Raw genomic sequence first — 20,166 nt, forward strand, 5'->3', positions numbered from 1 at the left:
CCCTAATTAGTACCTGGATGCTGAGAAGCGCAGTGAAGGGGTGTGTGGTATGAGTGAATGGGATGATTGAGAGTGTGTGCAGAGGGGAAAATATAAAGTTGGCTTGATAGCACACTTTTCTTTTTGGCTGGATCTCCTTGGATATCTGTGTTATGGTTAAGATTGTACATGTTCTTTGTATGTTTGCAAGTCATTGTATTATTGTGTTTCTAGTCACTAACAAACATTATATATTAAAAAAAAAAGAACGTTACATGATCTGTCAAATCAATACAGAGGACATGAGATCAGCACAGTCCTGCTCTCCAGCTCACATTAGCCTCTTTGAATTTTTGCTTTTTTCCTTCATGAATATAATTTCACAGTCTAACATTTTCCTTTAAAAGCAGAAATATAGAGATTCACAGATGAAGAGACACAGAGAGAGAGAGAGGGAGAGAGAGAGACAGAGAGAAAGAGAGGGACACACACACATAGCACAGAGACGTAGTGTAGAAAGAGACACAGAGAGAGAGAGCGAGACACAGAGAGAGGGACACACACACAGCAGAGACACATAGTGTAGAAAGAGACAGAGAGAGACAAAAGACCCAGAGGGAAAGTCACACACACAGTGTAGAAAGAGCAAATATAGACACAGAGGCAGACACACATAGCATGGATAGAGACATAAAAAGAGACACAGAGGTAAAGTCCCACAGAGACAGAGAGAGATACACACAATACAGATACAAAGGCCCAGCACAGAGAGACACACACAGCACAGATACAGAGCAGGGAGACAGCGGAACCAGAGAGACTGGATCAGCCTCTCGGTATTGACCTGGGTCAGGTTGCAACCCTAACTTACTGGCTACTTAGAAACATCTCCAGAGAGCTGCATCCTGCTCTAAGTGCTACAAGAGAGTGCCGAAGCACTCAGCATGCACAGAGTAATGTGGAAGGAAAACATGGGAGGTGATGGTTCCCTGGTGAGAAAAAAACAAGAAGCTGTAAAAGAAGTGGGCAGGACAGGAATGAACCTCATTTGTAAGCTGTGATGGACAAAATCTAAAGAAGGCATGGAGTGGGAGCGAGTTGAATTCAGGCTGTTATACTCACGTCAATATTGCAGGATTTGTAATGCTTCCTTTCCCCAAAGCAGTATTTCCCGCCAATGGTGGGCCTTCAGACACACAAGAAAGCAGGACAGCCACATGTTAACAGCTGGAGTCATTTTCACGAGAGCAGTTGTTTAATTTTCTGAGAAACAGCTTGAGGCTGTGCTCAGGGTTAACAAATCACCGGAAGAGCCGGAAAAGAATCCTACTGATAAAATAATTATTTATGTATTAGTTCCCGCCTTACAAGCAGCACCCTAAGGCACCTCGGGTCAGAGTTACTTAGCTTTCCTCCATAGACATAGGAAGGGAGAAAAGCTTTAAAGAATCAAGCCCTAAATATCTCACATACTTCAAAAAAAAAACAAAACAAAACCACAGATGCAGCCACCTCTGGGATGCACAATGGGTCAGAGAGATGGGAGGAGAAGGAAGAGCATTATAATTATTGGCTAAATTGCCACACAGGGAGGCAAAGCGACTTGCTGAAGGAGACATAGCCGTGATTAGAACTCCCAGCAAAGGCATTAAAATCTCCAAAAAGAAGCAGGTAAGGAATGCTTTAAAACCTTTCCTCCCCAGCTGTTTACAGCTGCCTGCAGCACTTCACCAGATCACGCCACGGTTACAATGGTTTTTTTTTAATCATTAACGTACACTATGTAATGGTAATATTTATTTTGATAAACTGATTTTCAGAAAAATAAATTTCAAAACGGTGTACAATAACAATTGGGATTATGGTAATATAAAATAATTTTAAAAGTGTTATATAGAATGCAAAAATCAAAAGCCCCACACTTTAAACTGGCTAACGTTTAGCATCTATTTTGCACTACATCTGAACATAATGGGAAAATGTGATCAATTGAGTATCACTGGCATAGGCTCAACATCAAAAGTTTCAGAAACATGACTGCATTTCCATGGCTCAATAACAACCTTAAAACCAGAAGTTTAGCTGAAAGGTATACAAAAATGGTCCTCTTTTAAATATTCACAATCAAAAGAATACGTGAAGGAAATGTATTGGGCTGCCACCACAACCGAGTTACTTCTTATGGGAGCAAGATCGACATCTTACAAACGTTTTTCACATGCTTAGGGGAGAAAAGAAAATCTAGCTGCAAAAAAATATGTATAGCAACCTTTCTCCTCTCTTTAAATATTGTCTAAAGTTTCTGCATGCAAAAGCTGATTTTAAAAGGCTAGGGAATGCTTTGCTTGAGGATTTCTGAATTTTGTTTCATGGCCCCCAGTGGCTAATAAAATAATTATTTCTTCCCTTCCTTTTTTTCTTTTAAAACTGTGCTGAAGAAGATTGCTAGCAATGGTTGTGAAATCATGAAAAAGTTCCCAAAAAAAAGCACCAGGGCTGAATCCATCCTGTAAAAGTATTGGCAATGAAAATCCCATTAAGAAAAAAAACAGTTCTTCACTATTGTAGAAATATGAAGAGGAAAAAGTTGCAAAGTCGATATTGAAAACCTATGTGCAATTAACTTGTTGAATTATGCATAAAAATGGTGAGTTTTGAAATTTTACTGACAGCATAAATTTTGTGTGCACAACCTTTTGTGTGCATAAAGATTATCTGGATGAAAAGGCATTTAGCCGGCAAGTACATAATTAAGTGCTCTCCAGACAGTTATGTGCACAAGTCTAGTTGGAAAAACAGCTGTGCTAACTACACTCAGAAATGTTACATGTGTAAATTTCCCCAGATATTTCTGCTGCTTGCCGGCTTTCTGAATACAGACTTTTTACTTGTTTCTATAAAAGATTTTACTGTGGAATTTAAACAAGGAAAAATCTGGATGAAACAGTTGAAAAATTACTAAGAACATAAGAACATAAGAAAATGCCATACTGGGTCAGACCAAGGGTCCATCAAGCCCAGCATCCTGTTTCCAACAGTGGCTAATCCAGGCCACAAGAACCTGGCAAGTACCCAAAAACTAAGTCTATTCCATGTAACCATTGCTAATGGCAGTGGCTATTCTCTAAGTGAACTTAATAGCAGGTAATGGACTTCTCCTCCAAGAACTTATCCAATCCTTTTTTAAACACAGCTATACTAACTGCACTAACCACATTCTCTGGCAACACATTCCAGAGTTTAATTGTGCGTTGAGTAAAAAAGAACTTTCTCCGATTAGTTTTAAATGTGCCCCATGCTAACTTCATGGAGTGCCCCCTAGTCTTTCTACTATCCGAAAGAGTAAATAACCGATTCACATCTACCCGTTCTAGACCTCTCATGATTTTAAACACCTCTATCATATCCCCCCTCAGTCGTCTGAGGGGGGATATGATAGAGCTGAAAAGTCCTAACCTCTTTAGTCTTTCCTCATAGGGGAGTTGTTCCATTCCTTTTATCATTTTGGTAGCCCTTCTCTGTACCTTCTCCATCGCAATTATATCTTTTTTGAGATGCGACGACCAGAATTGTACACAGTATTCAAGGTGCAGTCTCACCATGGAGCGATACAGAGGCATTATGACATTTTCCGTTTTATTCATCATTCCTTTTCTAATAATTCCCAACATTCTGTTTGCTTTTTTGACTGCCGCAGCACACTGCACCGACGATTTCAATGTGTTATCCACTATGACACCTAGATCTCTTTCTTGGGTTGTAGCACCTAATATGGAACCCAACATTGTGTAATTATAGCATGGGTTATTTTTCCCTATATGCATCACCTTGCACTTATCCACATTAAATTTCATCTGCCATTTGGATGCCCAATTTTCCAGTCTCACAAGGTCTTCCTGCAATTTATCACAATCTGCTTGTGATTTAACTACTCTGAACAATTTTGTGTCATCTGCAAATTTGATTATCTCACTTGTCGTATTTCTTTCCAGATCATTTATAAATATATTGAAAAGTAAGGGTCCCAATACAGATCCCTGAGGCACTCCACTGTCCACTCCCTTCCACTGAGAAAATTGCCCATTTAATCCTACTCTCTGTTTCCTATCTTTTAGCCAGTTTGCAATCCATGAAAGGACATCACCACCTATCCCATGACTTTTTACTTTTCCTAGAAGCCTCTCATGAGGAACTTTGTCAAACGCCTTCTGAAAATCCAAGTATACTATATCTACCGGTTCACCTTTATCCACATGTTTATTAACTCCTTCAAAAAAGTGAAGCAGATTTGTGAGGCAAGACTTGCCCTGGGTAAAGCCATGCTGACTTTGTTCCATTAAACCATGTCTTTCTATATGTTCTGTGATTTTGATGTTTAGAACACTTTCCACTATTTTTCCTGGCACTGAAGTCAGGCTAACCGGTCTGTAGTTTCCCGGATCGCCCGTTACGCAAATCCCCTTTATTCATTTTTCTTTTTGATAACAAAAAATGCTGCAGAAGCAAAAATTCTCAATGTTTTTCCTATTTTCTAGCCCCCAGTTCCCAATCAAAGTCTTTGGTGAATATTTTCAGGGGGGCGGGGGGGAACACAAATTTCATGGAATATTGGTGAAAGTATCTGCAAAGGAAAGATTCTACTTTTCACACATTCTTAATCTTGAATATCAGCAGCCTCTCTCTGCCAACTCCCTTTGGCCAAACATAAACACTTCAAATCATCGAGAGTATGAGGAAACCCTGCAAATTACAGTAATAAATAATATTAAGCAGCCCTGGGGTGAGGAGTTTAGGAAGTCTTAGATGTTGCTCGTCAATGACATCTAGTGGTAGGTTCAGGGTGCATGCACATCAGGTTCTAGAAGGAGGATGTTGCTCATCAATGACATCTAGTGGTAGGTTCAGGGTGCATGCACATCAGGTTCTGGAAGGAGCCATAGAGACCTCTGGCCAAGAACAATGGGTGAAGAGTTTAGGAAGTCTTAGATATTGCTCGTCAATGACATCTAGTGGTAGGTTCAGGGTGCATGCACATCAGGTTCTGGAAGGAGCCATAGTGACCTCTGGCCAAGAACAATGGGTGAGGAGTTTAGGAAGTCTTAGATGTTGCTCGTCAATGACATCTAGTGGTAGGTTCAGGGTGCATGCACATCAGGTTCTGGAAGGAGCCATAGTGACCTCTGGCCAAGAACAATGGGTGAGGAGTTTAGGAAGTCTTAGATATTGCTCGTCAATGACATCTAGTGGTAGGTTCAGGGTGCATGCACATCAGGTTCTGGAAGGAGCCACAGTGACCTCTGGCCAAGAACAATGGGTGAGGAGTTTAGGAAGTCTTAGATGTTGCTCGTCAATGACATCTAGTGGTAGGTTCAGGGTGCATGCACATCAGGTTCTGGAAGGAGCCACAGTGACCTCTGGCCAAGAACAGTAGCTGTGCTTAGTGAGGGTTATGGACAAGTGGAAACTCCTACCACCCCGCATGGCCCCAGCAAAGGCCGGTTTCAACTGAACTGGAAGCCCAAAAAAGCAAGAGGCAACTGCCAGTCAAAAGAGAGTAAAATAAACCTTTAAAAAAAAAGGTATTTTAATTTGCCTTCCCATTTAGAGAAATGGCTCTTCAGAGAGGGAATCTCTTTATTACCCAAGTAATACCTACACACTACCTGAATGTGATCTGCTTTGAAGTGCCTGAAGAGCGGAATATAAAACAAATAAAATAAAAAATAAGTGAGCGACTCCTTCAAAGGCCAAACTGCTTCAGACTCGCACGGAGAAGTTATCCAGCTAAATGAAAACTTGGCGACTTATCTGGCTAGATTCTAGCTGGATAACTATTTGTCCAGCTAGAATTTGGCTGGATAAGTGAGGGGTGTTCCAGGCACGGTCCAGGGCTGTTTCGGGAAGGAACTGAGATAGCCAGATAAGTTACCCCAGCTAATTCTGATAGTCAAAGTTAGTCAGATATCTTACCCAGCTAACCCCGGTAATCCTGGAGAGCTGTCCTAAAGTTAGCCAGATAAGTGGCCAAATTTTCATTTAACCAGATAACTTCTTAGTTATCAAGCTACAGAAAATGTCTAAATAAATAAATAAATAAATGTATTTGAATATGGACCTCTAATTGGCCTGTCTTCTTTTAGCTTAATAATTCCCTCTCTCTAGTTGACGTGAATCCCCCCCCCAGTTCGGTTTCCACACTTCTTTGGACTTTCTGGGGTGAATTTTCAAAATTTAACACACTTAAAAATTAGCATATGCACGCATAAGTAGCCTCTACTCACATATTCTTATTGTATAAAATTCAAAAACAGAAAAGGAAAGTTGGTTCTTACCTGCTAATTTTCATTCCTGTAATATCACAGATCAGTCCAGACCAGTGGGTTATGCATCCCTACCAGCAGACGGAGTCAGAGAGCAAAACCTTGGGCAGTGCTACATATATGCGAGTACCACCTGCAGTCCCTCAGTATTGGCCTGTACCCAAGCCCACGACAACTAAGTAACTAAACTAACGGGCGAAGGGGTTGGAACCCAAATACAACAGCCAACCAACTCGCCCATAACTTAACAATAAAACAAGAATACCACCTCAGACCCTGCTCCTTCAAGAGCATCTGCAATAAGAAAACTCATTTCAACCAATAATTCGAGCTTAAGGCAGTCTTTCGGAATCTGAAAAGGGGATGGGCCTCTGGACTGATCTGTGGTATTACAGGGACAAAAATTAGCAGGTAAGAACCAATTTGGCTTTCCTGAACATACCCAGATCAGTCCAGACTAGTGGGATGTACCCAAGCCACCCTACACTGGGCGGGAACCCGAAAGACCCGCACACAGAACACTCTCACCGAAGGACTATTCATCATGCGCCTTAACGTCCAAATGATTCTTGGTAAAAGTGTGAAGGGAGGACCACACCACCGTCCTGCAGATTTCCTGAGGCGACAGAAGCTGACACTCAGCCCAGGAGGTAGCCTGGGACCTATGGAATGAGCTCTCAGACCCAAGAGATCCTGACGTCCTCGGGCAACGTAGGCCAAACAAATAGCTTCCTTAATCCAGCACGAAATTGTAGCCTTAGAGGCCTTGTCACCCTTCTTAGGTCCACCGAATAAAACAAACAGATGATCTGAATGCCGGAAGTCATTGGTAACCTCCAAATAGTGCAAGAGAACGTGACGCACGTCCAAAAGATGAAGATCTCTCTCCTGGGGGGAAACCCAGGACCACTGCGGAAACCCTGGCAGATCCATTGACTGATTGACATGGAAGACAGATACTACCTTGGGGACGAAGGAAGGAATAGTGAGTGGTGAGACTCTATCCTTGTAGATTCTAAGAAAGGATTCCGACACGACAAAGCCTGCAACTCCGAAATCCAGCAAGCAGAACAAATGGCGACCAGGAAGATGGTCTTCAAGGTCAAATCTTTTACTGTCGCTCTGTGTAAAGGTTCAAAAGGAGCTCCACAAAGCACACAAAGCACCAGGTTCAAACTCCAATCTGGACACAATTGGCAAACAGGAAGGCGTAAATGTTTAACCCCCTTGAGAAAACGGGTAATATCCGGATGAGCCACCAGCGAATGACCGTGAAACCTGCCATGCAAGGCACCTAAGGCCGCTACCTGGACCCGAAGGGAATTGAATACCAAACCCTTAGCCAATCCCTGTTGAAGGAAATCCAACACCTGGGGAACATCCGTTTATAAAGGATCCAAGGAACGCTGCAAGCACCATGCCTCAAAAGGCTTCCAGACTCTAACATAGGCCATAGAAGTAGCCGGTCATCGCGCCTGAAGAAGAGTGAAATGACCTGTTCTGAATATCCCCACAATTGCAATCATCACCTCTCAAAAACCAAGCCTTGAGAGAGAAGTGATCCTCCCGATCTGAAAACATTGCCCCTGCTGGAGCAGACGCAGGAGATGAGTTAGCTGTAGGGGACTTTCCAGAGCGATTCGAACCAAGTCCTCAAACCATGGGCGACGCGGCCACTCTGGAGCCACCAGCACCATGCTGCCTGGATGTCGCTCTATGCGACGCAGAAGCCAACCGATCAGAGGCCAGGGGGAAGGCATAGAGAAAAATTCCCGTGGGCTGAGGGCACACTAGGGCATCTAATCCTACCGAGCCCACCTCTCGTTGGTGGCTGAAGAAGTGCTCTGTCTTCGCATTGGCCCAAGTAGCCATCAGATCCAACTGAGGCACACCCCACCTGGCGCAAATGAGGTTCCAAGCTTTGGGAGACAGCTCCCACTCCTCCGGATCAAGTTGTTGCCTGCTGAGGAAATCCGCTTGAACATTCTCCACCCCCGCACCATGCGACGTGGTGATTCCTTTGAGGTGGTGCTCCGCCCAGGCGAACAAAAGCCTTGCTTCTAGTGCTACCGCGAGACTCCTTGTCCCGCCTTGTCAGTTGATGTAAGCCACCGTCGTCACACTGTCCGAGAACATTCGAACCATTCTGTTTTCGACTAGGGGCAGGAATGCTCGCAGGGCAAGTCAGACCGCTCTTGTCTCGAGGAGGTTGATGGACCAGGATCTCTACCAGAGGCCTTGAGCAGACTTGTTTAAGCAAACCACCCCCTAGCCTGACCGGCTGGTGTCTGTGGAGATTACCACCCAGTTCGGCAGGTCCAGATCCCCCCTGCTCCAGATTGCTGCGTGAGAGCTACCATGACAAACTGACTCTGGACTCTGGGAACAGTGGCAATGGTAGATGGAACTGTTCAGACACCAGGCTCCACCTCGAAAAAAGCACACACTGCAACGGCCGCAAGTGAGCGAACACCCATGGGACCAAATCCAAGGTGGAGGCCATGGATCCCAGGACATGTAAGTGATGCCAGACTGTAGGATCCTCCCTCTGAAGGAGGATCTTGACCTGATCCTGCAACTTCATCACACGGCCCAATGCCAGGAAAACCTTGCCTCGAGAGGTATTGAAAAGCGCTCCCAAGTAAATCAGCGACTGAGTGGGCTCCAAGTGGCTTTTCTGCACATTTATGATCCAGCTCAGCGACTGTAAGGTGAACATCACCCTCTGGACCGATCTCTCGAAGTCCTCCCTTGACTTTGCTTGAATCAACCAGTTGTCCAGGTACGGGTGAACTAGGACCCCCCCCCCCTCCTTGCGAAGGAATACCATCACGACCACTATGACCTTGGTGAAAGTGTGTGGAGCTGTCGCCAGGACGAAAGGAAAGGCTCGATACTGGAAATGTTGACCCATTACCTTGAACCGCAGATAACGTTGGTGATCCTGCCGGATCAGGATGTGCAGATACGCCTTGGTGAGATCTAGTGACGTGAGGAACTCCCCTTTGCACACAGCGGCCACCACTGTCCTCAAGGTTTCCATGCGAAAACTGGGGATCCTTAGACACCGGTTCACCTTCTGCAGATCTAGAATGGGACAAAATGTGCCCTTCTTCTTGGGAACCAAAAAGTACACCATATACCGGCCCTGGCCCTGTTCTGCCAAGGGAACTGGGACAATGACCCTTAGACTGAGAAGCTGTTGCAAAGTCCCCTGTACTGCCTCGTGCTTGCCACGCGGGACTCCACAAATGCCTCTTGAACCAGGAGCGAAAACTCGAGAGCGTAACTGTCCCTGACCACTTCCAAGACCCAGCGATCTGAGGTAATCCTTGCCTACTCCGCGTAAAAGCGCGACAATCTGCCTCCTACAGCTTTGACGGTGAAATGGGTACCCATGACCTCACTGGGAGGGTTTTCCACTCCCCGCTCTGAGGCTTGCAGGCTCTCTGCCTGAATGGCCTCCGCCGCGAAAGGACTGCTGACGTCCCGGAGTCTGCTTGGGCACAGACGGAGCCGAGTATCTGCCCGCCAGGAATCTGAGTGAATCCCGAAAGCGAGCCAGAGGGGGAAAAACTTTTCTCGAAGATCTTTTATCCTCTGGTAACCTCTTGCCTTTGGACTCTCCCAGTAGCTTGCCTTTAAAGGGAAGGTTACAAAGCTGGGACTTTGAAGACAAATCCGCTGACCAATTCCGCAACCAGAGGAGGCGCCGTGCCGCCACCACAGACTCTATGCTACGTGCAGAAGTACGCACCAAATCATACAAGGCGTCCACCACATATGCGATGCCCGCTTCCAAACGCGTGGCCTGCACCGGGCCAGTATCGCTGGGGCCTGTATTTGGAACGGCCTCCTGAACCCAACAGAGGTAAGCCCTCTGCATAAGGCTGGCACAAACCGCTGCTCGAAGACTCAGAGCAGCGACCTTAAAGATCCGTTTCAACTGGATCTCCGGCTTGCGGTCCTGCATGTCCTTCAAGGCGGCAGCCCCGGCCATGGGAATTGTGATTTTCTTAGTCACGGCAGAGACAGCTGCGTCTACCTTCGGGATCTTAAGGAGATCCAGGACGTCCTGCGAAAGAGGATAGATCTTCGCCTTAGCTCTGCCCAACTTTAAATCCGCATCCGGGGCTTCCCACTCCCGCGTTACCAACTTGCGGACCTTCTTGGGTAAAGGGAAGGATATCGTCAGCCTCCTAATCCCATCCAGGACCGGGTTAACTCCTTCACTGTCAGACTCCTCTTGAGAGAACTTAAGCCCCAGAACCTCCAGTACCTGGGGAATAAGGGGGCAAGCTCATCACCCTTAAACAGATGCACCACGCTGGAATCAGCCCTGTCCAAAGGAGGACATTCGTCTGCATCCGGGTCGTCTTGTGGTACATCACCCAGATCAATCCCTGGTACCAGGTCCGGCTGAACCCCAGAATCCGGAACTCCACCCTGCGGTGTTAGCGGCCTAGCATTGACTGCCGGCCTACGCTGGTCCCCATGGTGCCGTGGGACCCAGTAACGCCCGCTTGGGCGGAAGCTCCGACAGGAGCCCCTAGCGAGCCGGTCTCTTAAAGGCCGCCTGCTTCCTAGCCAGGAAAGCCCGATGCAGGAGGAGGATAAACTCAGGGGAAACTCCCCCGGGACCCCCTCTCCCTCCGAAGAATGGTCAGGCATCGGCACCTCATTACCAAAGGAGCAATCCTGCTCCACAGGGGCTAAAACGGGGGAGGGGAGAATCCTCTCGTGACCCCCGCTGCGGAGAAGAGCCCCCCCTGCGGGAGGGGGCACTGGCCCGGCCAACCAAAGACCTGATTTTCCCGGCCTAAGGCCCGAGGAGGAGCCCTCCTGGCCTGAACTGCAACCCGGGCAAAGGGAGGCCACATCCAACACCTGCCCCAGCGCGCCACACGTGCAGCAGGCCAACATTTTGGAGTGGGGTGCCATTAGTGGTGCCGTGCACCCATGCGGTCCGGGCGAGAAGAATCAGCCACGTCAGGCCTAAAACGCAGCTCCCAGAAGCAGAGAGGCGCAGAAAAAAAACACAGAGGAGAAAACAGACCACACGTCGCGGCTGCCGACACACGCCAGCAATTCCTTCTCCTTTTCCCACCGTCAAAGCGCCAGGAGCCCCGGGTGCCGACGAAACTGTGCGGGAAGACCAGCTGCTCAACTCCCAACGTCCTGCAGGCAAGCGGACAAGGCCCATCCCCAGCGCAGACTCCTTACCTCAGTCTGAAGAAAATCAAACATTTGGGGTTTTTTGGGGTTTTTTTTAACCTTAGGGAGTCAGCTTAGAGGAGCAGGGATCCGAAGGAGCAGCTTCGGTGTGTGAGGGAGCCAGGAGCCCCTGTCTATCAAGCACACCGGCCTGTTGCAGACGAAGCTTAAGTCAGGGGTGTCCAACCCCCCCCGGTCGCTCGGCTTCCACTGAGAGATGGCCCACGACAGTGCCTAACACCTCAGGGAGCTAGCCCACCAACTATCTAAAAATCTTTCTTCTTTTTTTTTTAAAGCTAGCTAACAGACTGCAGGATGCACCTCTACCATCTGCTGGAGTCAGAGAAATACTGAGGGACTGCAGGTGGTGCACTCTCGGTTATGTAGCACTGCCCAAAGTTTTGCTCTCTGACTCCATCTGCTGGTAGGGATGCACAACCCACTGGTCTGTACTGATCTGGGTATGTTCGGAAACATATTTTCACTTTTGTGCACAAATGTGTGTGTGTAAAAAAGGGGTGGTCTAGGGCAGGGCCAACACACGTGTGCATTGCTATTTTAAAGACAAGCGCGTAAATTTGCCTGCTACTCGCGTATTTGTACATATGATAATTATCTGGCATAAATGGTATTAAATGTGTTTATTGTATAGCACTGACAGGGTGGGAGGTCTGGGTTAACTGGGGAAGCTCAGGCTGAAGAACCAGAAAGGTCTCGATGACCTGGAGATCTGGGCGAACCGATGGACTAATTGCTAATCTGGTCAGTTTCATTTACGCACGCGCGGTTTAAAATTGGCCTATGCACATAAATGGGGACTTACTAATGACACTCAGGCAGCCATGATCACAGACATAATGAAGGGTTCTGGGACATCAAGACAGGCTGGGAAAAAAGTTAAAGCTTTAGTAAAAACAGAAGTCCTTCTTGCCCAGTAGTGCACCAGCTAGGGTTTCTGCCTCACCCTGGGGGGGTCAGTCAGACAGGCCGATCCAGTCCTGTTCCATTGCATGCATGTATTTCCACTTCTGCTTTTCCCAGCGACTCCCCTCAGCTAAAAACAAGTGCCCAGAAGGTAACTCCCACCACTTGATACGCACCGTGGGCTGTCGCAGTGGCGGACGGATGAAGACACGCCACCTCCGCAGGTCCGGCTGCACTCTCCCCATGGAGACCACCGCCCCCAGGCACCATCCACGCCCTCTGGCCGTGTGCCGAAGGGAACACACTCCCTCTTGTAGCACCACTAGGGAAACAGAGAACGGAGAGCACTCAACGCTTTGTGGGGGGAGTGGATTCATCCGCTCAGAAAAAAGGCTAAGAGGATGGAACCACTGATGGAACGTAAGTTGCATAATTACAGGGCATCCCTGAATTTGCCGAAAGTCCTTTTTTTAATATACACCATATTACAGGTGCCGTCTATGTGACGGCAGAGCAGGAAACGTGCATCATATGAAGAGACACTTATGGGCTTGTGATCTAGGTACAGTTAATATGAAGGAGGAAATGCTTGCCCAATTCCAGTGAAACATCTCTGGCTCACTCCAAAGGACTACAGGAGGGAGGAATTTAATCGTAGGAGGTCACTTCCACCCCTGAAGCACTCCATCATAAGAATATGGACCCTTAGCTGAGCCTCCCATGCACTGAAATGTTGTGTAAGGGGGCAATATTCAAAGGGATTCACCATAGGTGTACAGGCCCCTCTGAGAAAATGCCCAGCCTCTACCTCTCTCTCAGGAAAAAGATGGATCGGTGGGGGTACGGTTAGGGAGGGACACAGAAAGCACGTGGCATTCTTTACCCCATGCACGTTGCATATTGCCGCCTAAGCCAGTGCTCCAAGGGCGCGCACGTTCCTGTATCAGGACCTGACAGGTCAAGCAGCAGGTTCTCCAGGACATGTTACTCCAGGTAGCTGGATATCTGGCCACGAGCACATGGATGGGTCCTGCAGAGAAGGGTCCTGCCAATTAGGCGGCTGCTGATCGAGAGGCAGGTGCAAGGGATCGTACTGAAGCCCCAAATTCCCCGCAGCAAGGCCTTACCAGAGGATGCAGTTACAAGTCACACTGGATAAGATCAGAGGGGTAAAACTGATAGATCAGTGTGACAGAGGATGCAGTTACAAGTTACACTGGATAAGAAAGCTTCTTGTGAGATCAGAGGGGTAAAACTGATAGATCAGTGTGACATAACATTTAATTTTGAAATAAATAAAAAAGCAGGCAAGCTGGATTACACCGTTTCTTGTGCAAGGTAATGGGTTGAAGGGCAAAGGGGCCTTACATTAAAATATATTGGTTATATGTCAAGAGGCAGCTCACACAAGCATGGAGGGTTAGGATATTTTTCCCCTCACCCGTTCTTTAACTTCTTACCCCCTTTTCTATGCTGGTGGTTTGGCAGATGGTTCCCTCGGCAGCTGGGATGCTGTTGGTGATGCAGCGGTTGCTTTTGCTGAGGCACCAGAGCTCGCTGCAGACTTCCTGTGAGCATGCGCAGAGCAGAAAAGGAGAGAGGTGTTAGCACTAGTGCAACGGGACGCGTGTCCCAATCCCCCATCCTGCCAGCCGTCAGCAGAAAAGCACCAGGAAGGGCCGTGCAGCCCCCTATCCGGTAACTCGGCTGCCTGTCCACACTGTGCACTCTCCTCTAAGGTTGCAACCTCACCCCAGCTTCACCGAACACGTTGATCTAGTCCGAGTTTTTACAGGGATTTCGACTTCTGATTTCCCCACTGATTTCCATAAGAAAATCGAACTGTACCATCCCAACGAACTCAAACAATGAGAAATAGCAATGATTGGTTTAAAATTACCTACTTTTCTACCCAACTTTGCAATTACAGCCAAGCAGCCACCTCTAGGCCACATTTTCTTTCATCTGAAAGTTGGTGGATGGTTTTTGAGGCAAAGGAGAGAGCAGTGTGGCCTTTGTCCTCAGGACTCGGCAGCCGCATGAAGCAAACCTGCACACGCCGGGGGGCTCCAATGTGTGCAAATTTATCTCATGCATATTCCTTGTGAAAATCCTGACAACCCGACGACAGGCTCAGGATCCACTGTACGTAAGAGAGCCTCTTCCAGGCAGGCCAGGATTTCAGGATAACGACAGTGAATACTCCAGAGAGATTTAATCTACAAATAAGGTTCTATTTGCTTATTTTTGGATCCCCTGACAACATGAGCCATCTGTGGCCCTGGAAGACTGCAGATTAAAAAACAGCTCTGGTCCCGAAAAAAAAATAAAATAAAAAGTTGCTTGTTCAAGCGCACACGAATAATTAATGGCAAGCCCAGGGTCAAAAGCCAAATACTGTAATTAATCTAAGCCACTCACCCCCGTCATTTCACACCTCCCAATTATCAGCTCCTATAATGTTATACAGCACATATCGTATCTGTACAAAAACATCTTCCTAAATCCAATTCCCAACCCAGGTTGTGGTTTGTTGGGCTAAGAGGGCCGTGGTCGCTGGACCCCTCTCCCCTCATCTCAGTATATGCATGAGATATATTTACTTGCGCTAGGCCTAAGATCCAAGTTGATGTATGCAAACGCCTCATGCATATTAATTAAGGATAGAAAGCAGCTAGGCCGAGGTCCCCACCCCCTGCTCTCTGCAATGAGGCCTGGGTTTAGAGCCATTGGCAAGGCCACGACTGCAGCGGAGATCAGCCTAAGAGGGAGCAGGCAAAGCCATCGCTGCTCCCCAGACGACCTTTACATGCTCCGTAAGATAAGCTGCACCCTGCTCTCCGGGCTCCTACCATGGGCTGCAGGTCTTTGCTTGATGAATGACAGGAACTTTGAAGAAGAAGACGCCAACGCCATATTGGAAAGCATGCAAAAGGTGCCCCAGGAGGAAGAAAAGATACTACCAACAGGCCAATGGTATTTAAGGCACAAGGGCAACAGGGCACATTACTAACGCAGTAACAATTCACAAAAGCAATAATACACCTGGGAGCTGGGGCTGAGGTGGAGATGGTAGCACAGCAGCCCGGAAGAGGCGGGTTTACAGCGCAAGGCGCTCCGCTCCTCCATGGGGATGCTGCGTCACCATAAATCGCTGATCTCTCCCTTCCTCTCCCGCACCCCCGCCACTGACCCCCCTGCCCTCAGGCCTTATTGCTCGAACAAAGCAGGAAGGCTCTCTACCCCGTATTTACACTGGCGAGATTTTATTCCGTACTGGAAGCGGCACTGCTCGTCTGCGTCGTAGGCCTGGCCCGGGGCCACGGTGGGGTAGATGAAATCTTGCTTCGGGGGGGCATTGTTCAGGCACTGTCCCATCCCAGAACTGCAGGAAGCAGAGACACGGAGCACAAAAGAAACATGTGAGACTCCCCCCCCCCAAAATAAACAGGTCTACCGAGTTGGCCCAGGTGGCTTACATCTGGCTGGGTGGCCAGAAGAACCACTGGCAGTGGGTGGGGTTCAGTCCCATTGCCAGTGGACAGGTAAATCACATCAGTAATGTTTCACCTGCACATCTGGCAGCAACTCAAGCGCCAGAACTAACAGGGAGGGAAAAGGTGGGCAGTGCTGGGAGTGAGAGCAGAGACATGGAAGGGAGAAGGGAAGGATAAGCAGGGTGAAGAGACAGAGAGCCAGGAAGCAAAAGCAAAGAAGCCACAGTTCTTGGATATCTTTGCTTCACAAATGTATTAAAGAAAAGGTAAAGAGTGAAAAAGATAAAGAATTGGGATCATTGCACTGCTGCACATGTTAGCTTTAATTGCATCCCATAATACACAGGTCTCCTCCAACACCCACTCTGATTTCAGCCTGAGGAAGACAGCTTTCCTATATCACTACATCCCCATTCCTGCCTGAGGAAAGAGCAGTTCTCCTCTAACACTACATCCTGACACATCCTGAGGAGAAGACGGCTCTCCTATATCACTACATCCCCATTCCTGCCTGAGGAAAGGGCAGTTCTCCTCTAACACTACATCCTGACACATCCTGAGGAGAAGACAGCTTTCCTATATCACTACATCCCCATTCCTGCCTGAGGAAAGAGCAGTTCTCCTCTAACACGACATCCTGACACATCCTGAGGAGAAGACAGCTCTCCTTTATCACTACATCCCCATTCCAGCCTGAGGAAAGGGCAGTTCTCCTCTAACACGACATCCTGACACATCCTGAGGAGAAGACGGCTCTCCTATATCACTACATCCCCATTCCAGCCTGAGGAAAGGGCAGTTCTCCTCTAACACTACATCCTGACACATCCTGAGGAGAAGACAGCTCTCCTTTATCACTACATCCCCATTCCTGCCTGAGGAAAGAGCAGTTCTCCTCTAACACTACATCCTGACACATCCTGAGGAGAAGACAGCTTTCCTATATCACTACATCCCCATTCCTGCCTGAGGAAAGGGCAGTTCTCCTCTAACACTACATCCTGACACATCCTGAGGAGAAGACAGCTTTCCTATATCACTACATCCCCATTCCTGCCTGAGGAAAGAGCAGTTCTCCTCTAACACGACATCCTGACACATCCTGAGGAGAAGACAGCTCTCCTTTATCACTACATCCCCATTCCTGCCTGAGGAAAGAGCAGTTCTCCTCTAACACTACATCCTGACACATCCTGAGGAGAAGACAGCTCTCCTATATCACTACATCCCCATTCCTGCCTGAGGAAAGAGCAGTTCTCCTCTAACACTACATCCTGACACATCCTGAGGAGAAGACGGCTCTCCTTTATCACTACATCCCCATTCCTGCCTGAGGAAAGGGCAGTTCTCCTCTAACACTACATCCTGACACATCCTGAGGAGAAGACAGCTCTCCTTTATCACTACATCCCCATTCCTGCCTGAGGAAAGGGCAGTTCTCCTCTAACACTACATCCTGACACATCCTGAGGAGAAGACGGCTCTCCTTTATCACTACATCCCCATTCCTGCCTGAGGAAAGGGCAGTTCTCCTCTAACACTACATCCTGACACATCCTGAGGAGAAGACGGCTCTCCTTTATCACTACATCCCCATTCCTGCCTGAGGAAAGGGCAGTTCTCCTCTAACACGACATCCTGACACATCCTGAGGAGAAGACGGCTCTCCTTTATCACTACATCCCCATTCCTGCCTGAGGAAAGGGCAGTTCTCCTCTAACACTACATCCTGACACATCCTGAGGAGAAGACAGCTCTCCTTTATCACTACATCCCCATTCCTGCCTGAGGAAAGGGCAGTTCTCCTCTAACACTACATCCTGACACATCCTGAGGAGAAGACAGCTCTCCTTTATCACTACATCCCCATTCCTGCCTGAGGAAAGGGCAGTTCTCCTCTAACACTACATCCTGACACATCCTGAGGAGAAGACAGCTCTCCTTTATCACTACATCCCCATTCCTGCCTGAGGAAAGGGCAGTTCTCCTCTAACACTACATCCTGACACATCCTGAGGAGAAGACGGCTCTCCTTTATCACTACATCCCCATTCCTGCCTGAGGAAAGGGCAGTTCTCCTCTAACACTACATCCTGACACATCCTGAGGAGAAGACAGCTCTCCTTTATCACTACATCCCCATTCCTGCCTGAGGAAAGGGCAGTTCTCCTCTAACACTACATCCTGACACATCCTGAGGAGAAGACAGCTCTCCTTTATCACTACATCCCCATTCCTGCCTGAGGAAAGGGCAGTTCTCCTCTAACACGACATCCTGACACATCCTGAGGAGAAGACGGCTCTCCTTTATCACTACATCCCCATTCCTGCCTGAGGAAAGGGCAGTTCTCCTCTAACACTACATCCTGACACATCCTGAGGAGAAGACAGCTCTCCTTTATCACTACATCCCCATTCCTGCCTGAGGAAAGAGCAGTTCTCCTCTAACACTACATCCTGACACATCCTGAGGAGAAGACAGCTCTCCTTTATCACTACATCCCCATTCCTGCCTGAGGAAAGAGCAGTTCTCCTCTAACACTACATCCTGACACATCCTGAGGAGAAGACAGCTCTCCTATATCACTACATCCCCATTCCTGCCTGAGGAAAGAGCAGTTCTCCTCTAACACGACATCCTGACACATCCTGAGGAGAAGACGGCTCTCCTTTATCACTACATCCCCATTCCTGCCTGAGGAAAGGGCAGTTCTCCTCTAACACTACATCCTGACACATCCTGAGGAGAAGACAGCTCTCCTATATCATAACACATCCCCATTCCTGCCTGAGGAAAGGGCAGTTCTCCTCTAACACTACATCCTGACACATCCTGAGGAGAAGACAGCTCTCCTTTATCACTACATCCCCATTCCTGCCTGAGGAAAGGGCAGTTCTCCTCTAACACTACATCCTGACACATCCTGAGGAGAAGACAGCTCTCCTATATCACTACATCCCCATTCCTGCCTGAGGAAAGAGCAGTTCTCCTCTAACACGACATCCTGACACATCCTGAGGAGAAGACGGCTCTCCTTTATCACTACATCCCCATTCCTGCCTGAGGAAAGGGCAGTTCTCCTCTAACACTACATCCTGACACATCCTGAGGAGAAGACAGCTCTCCTTTATCACTACATCCCCATTCCTGCCTGAGGAAAGAGCAGTTCTCCTCTAACACCACATCCTGACACATCCTGAGGAGAAGACAGCTCTCCTTTATCACTACATCCCCATTCCTGCCTGAGGAAAGGGCAGTTCTCCTCTAACACCACATCCTGACACATCCTGAGGAGAAGACGGCTCTCCTTTATCACTACATCCCCATTCCAGCCTGAGGAAAGGGCAGTTCTCCTCTAACACCACATCCTGACACATCCTGAGGAGAAGACGGCTCTCCTTTATCACTACATCCCCATTCCTGCCTGAGGAAAGGGCAGTTCTCCTCTAACACCACATCCTGACACATCCTGAGGAGAAGACGGCTCTCCTTTATCACTACATCCCCATTCCAGCCTGAGGAAAGGGCAGTTCTCCTCTAACACCACATACTGACACATCCTGAGGAGAAGACAGCTCTCCTTTATCACTACATCCCCATTCCTGCCTGAGGAAAGGGCAGTTCTCCTCTAACACCACATCCTGACACATCCTGAGGAGAAGACGGCTCTCCTTTATCACTACATCCCCATTCCTGCCTGAGGAAAGGGCAGTTCTCCTCTAACACCACATCCTGACACATCCTGAGGAGAAGACGGCTCTCCTTTATCACTACATCCCCATTCCTGCCTGAGGAAAGGGCAGTTCTCCTCTAACACCACATCCTGACACATCCTGAGGAGAAGACGGCTCTCCTTTATCACTACATCCCCATTCCTGCCTGAGGAAAGGGCAGTTCTCCTCTAACACCACATCCTGACACATCCTGAGGAGAAGACAGCTCTCCTTTATCACTACATCCCCATTCCTGCCTGAGGAAAGGGCAGTTCTCCTCTAACACCACATCCTGACACATCCTGAGGAGAAGACGGCTCTCCTTTATCACTACATCCCCATTCCAGCCTGAGGAAAGGGCAGTTCTCCTCTAACACCACATCCTGACACATCCTGAGGAGAAGACGGCTCTCCTTTATCACTACATCCCCATTCCTGCCTGAGGAAAGGGCAGTTCTCCTCTAACACCACATCCTGACACATCCTGAGGAGAAGACGGCTCTCCTTTATCACTACAT

At 48.0% G+C, this 20,166-nt stretch overlaps 1 protein-coding gene across 3 annotated transcripts in view; it reads right to left on the bottom strand.

Moving 5' to 3' along the window:
- Positions 1-20,166, bottom strand: part of ADAMTS10 (ADAM metallopeptidase with thrombospondin type 1 motif 10) — a 256,117-nt gene that overhangs the window by 95,787 nt on the left and 140,164 nt on the right. For all 3 annotated transcript variants that reach the window (XM_029610937.1, XM_029610936.1, XM_029610935.1), the window contains exons 11-14: positions 15,681-15,822; positions 13,898-14,005; positions 12,614-12,759; positions 1,102-1,165 (exon numbers count right to left, since the gene is read on the bottom strand). In XM_029610937.1, the coding sequence (XP_029466797.1) occupies positions 1,102-1,165; positions 12,614-12,759; positions 13,898-14,005; positions 15,681-15,822 (460 nt within the window). The remainder of the gene's footprint in view (positions 1-1,101; positions 1,166-12,613; positions 12,760-13,897; positions 14,006-15,680; positions 15,823-20,166) is intronic.

The sequence above is a fragment of the Rhinatrema bivittatum genome, chromosome 8 (assembly GCF_901001135.1).
Source record: "Rhinatrema bivittatum chromosome 8, aRhiBiv1.1, whole genome shotgun sequence".
NCBI lineage: Eukaryota > Metazoa > Chordata > Amphibia > Gymnophiona > Rhinatrematidae > Rhinatrema > Rhinatrema bivittatum.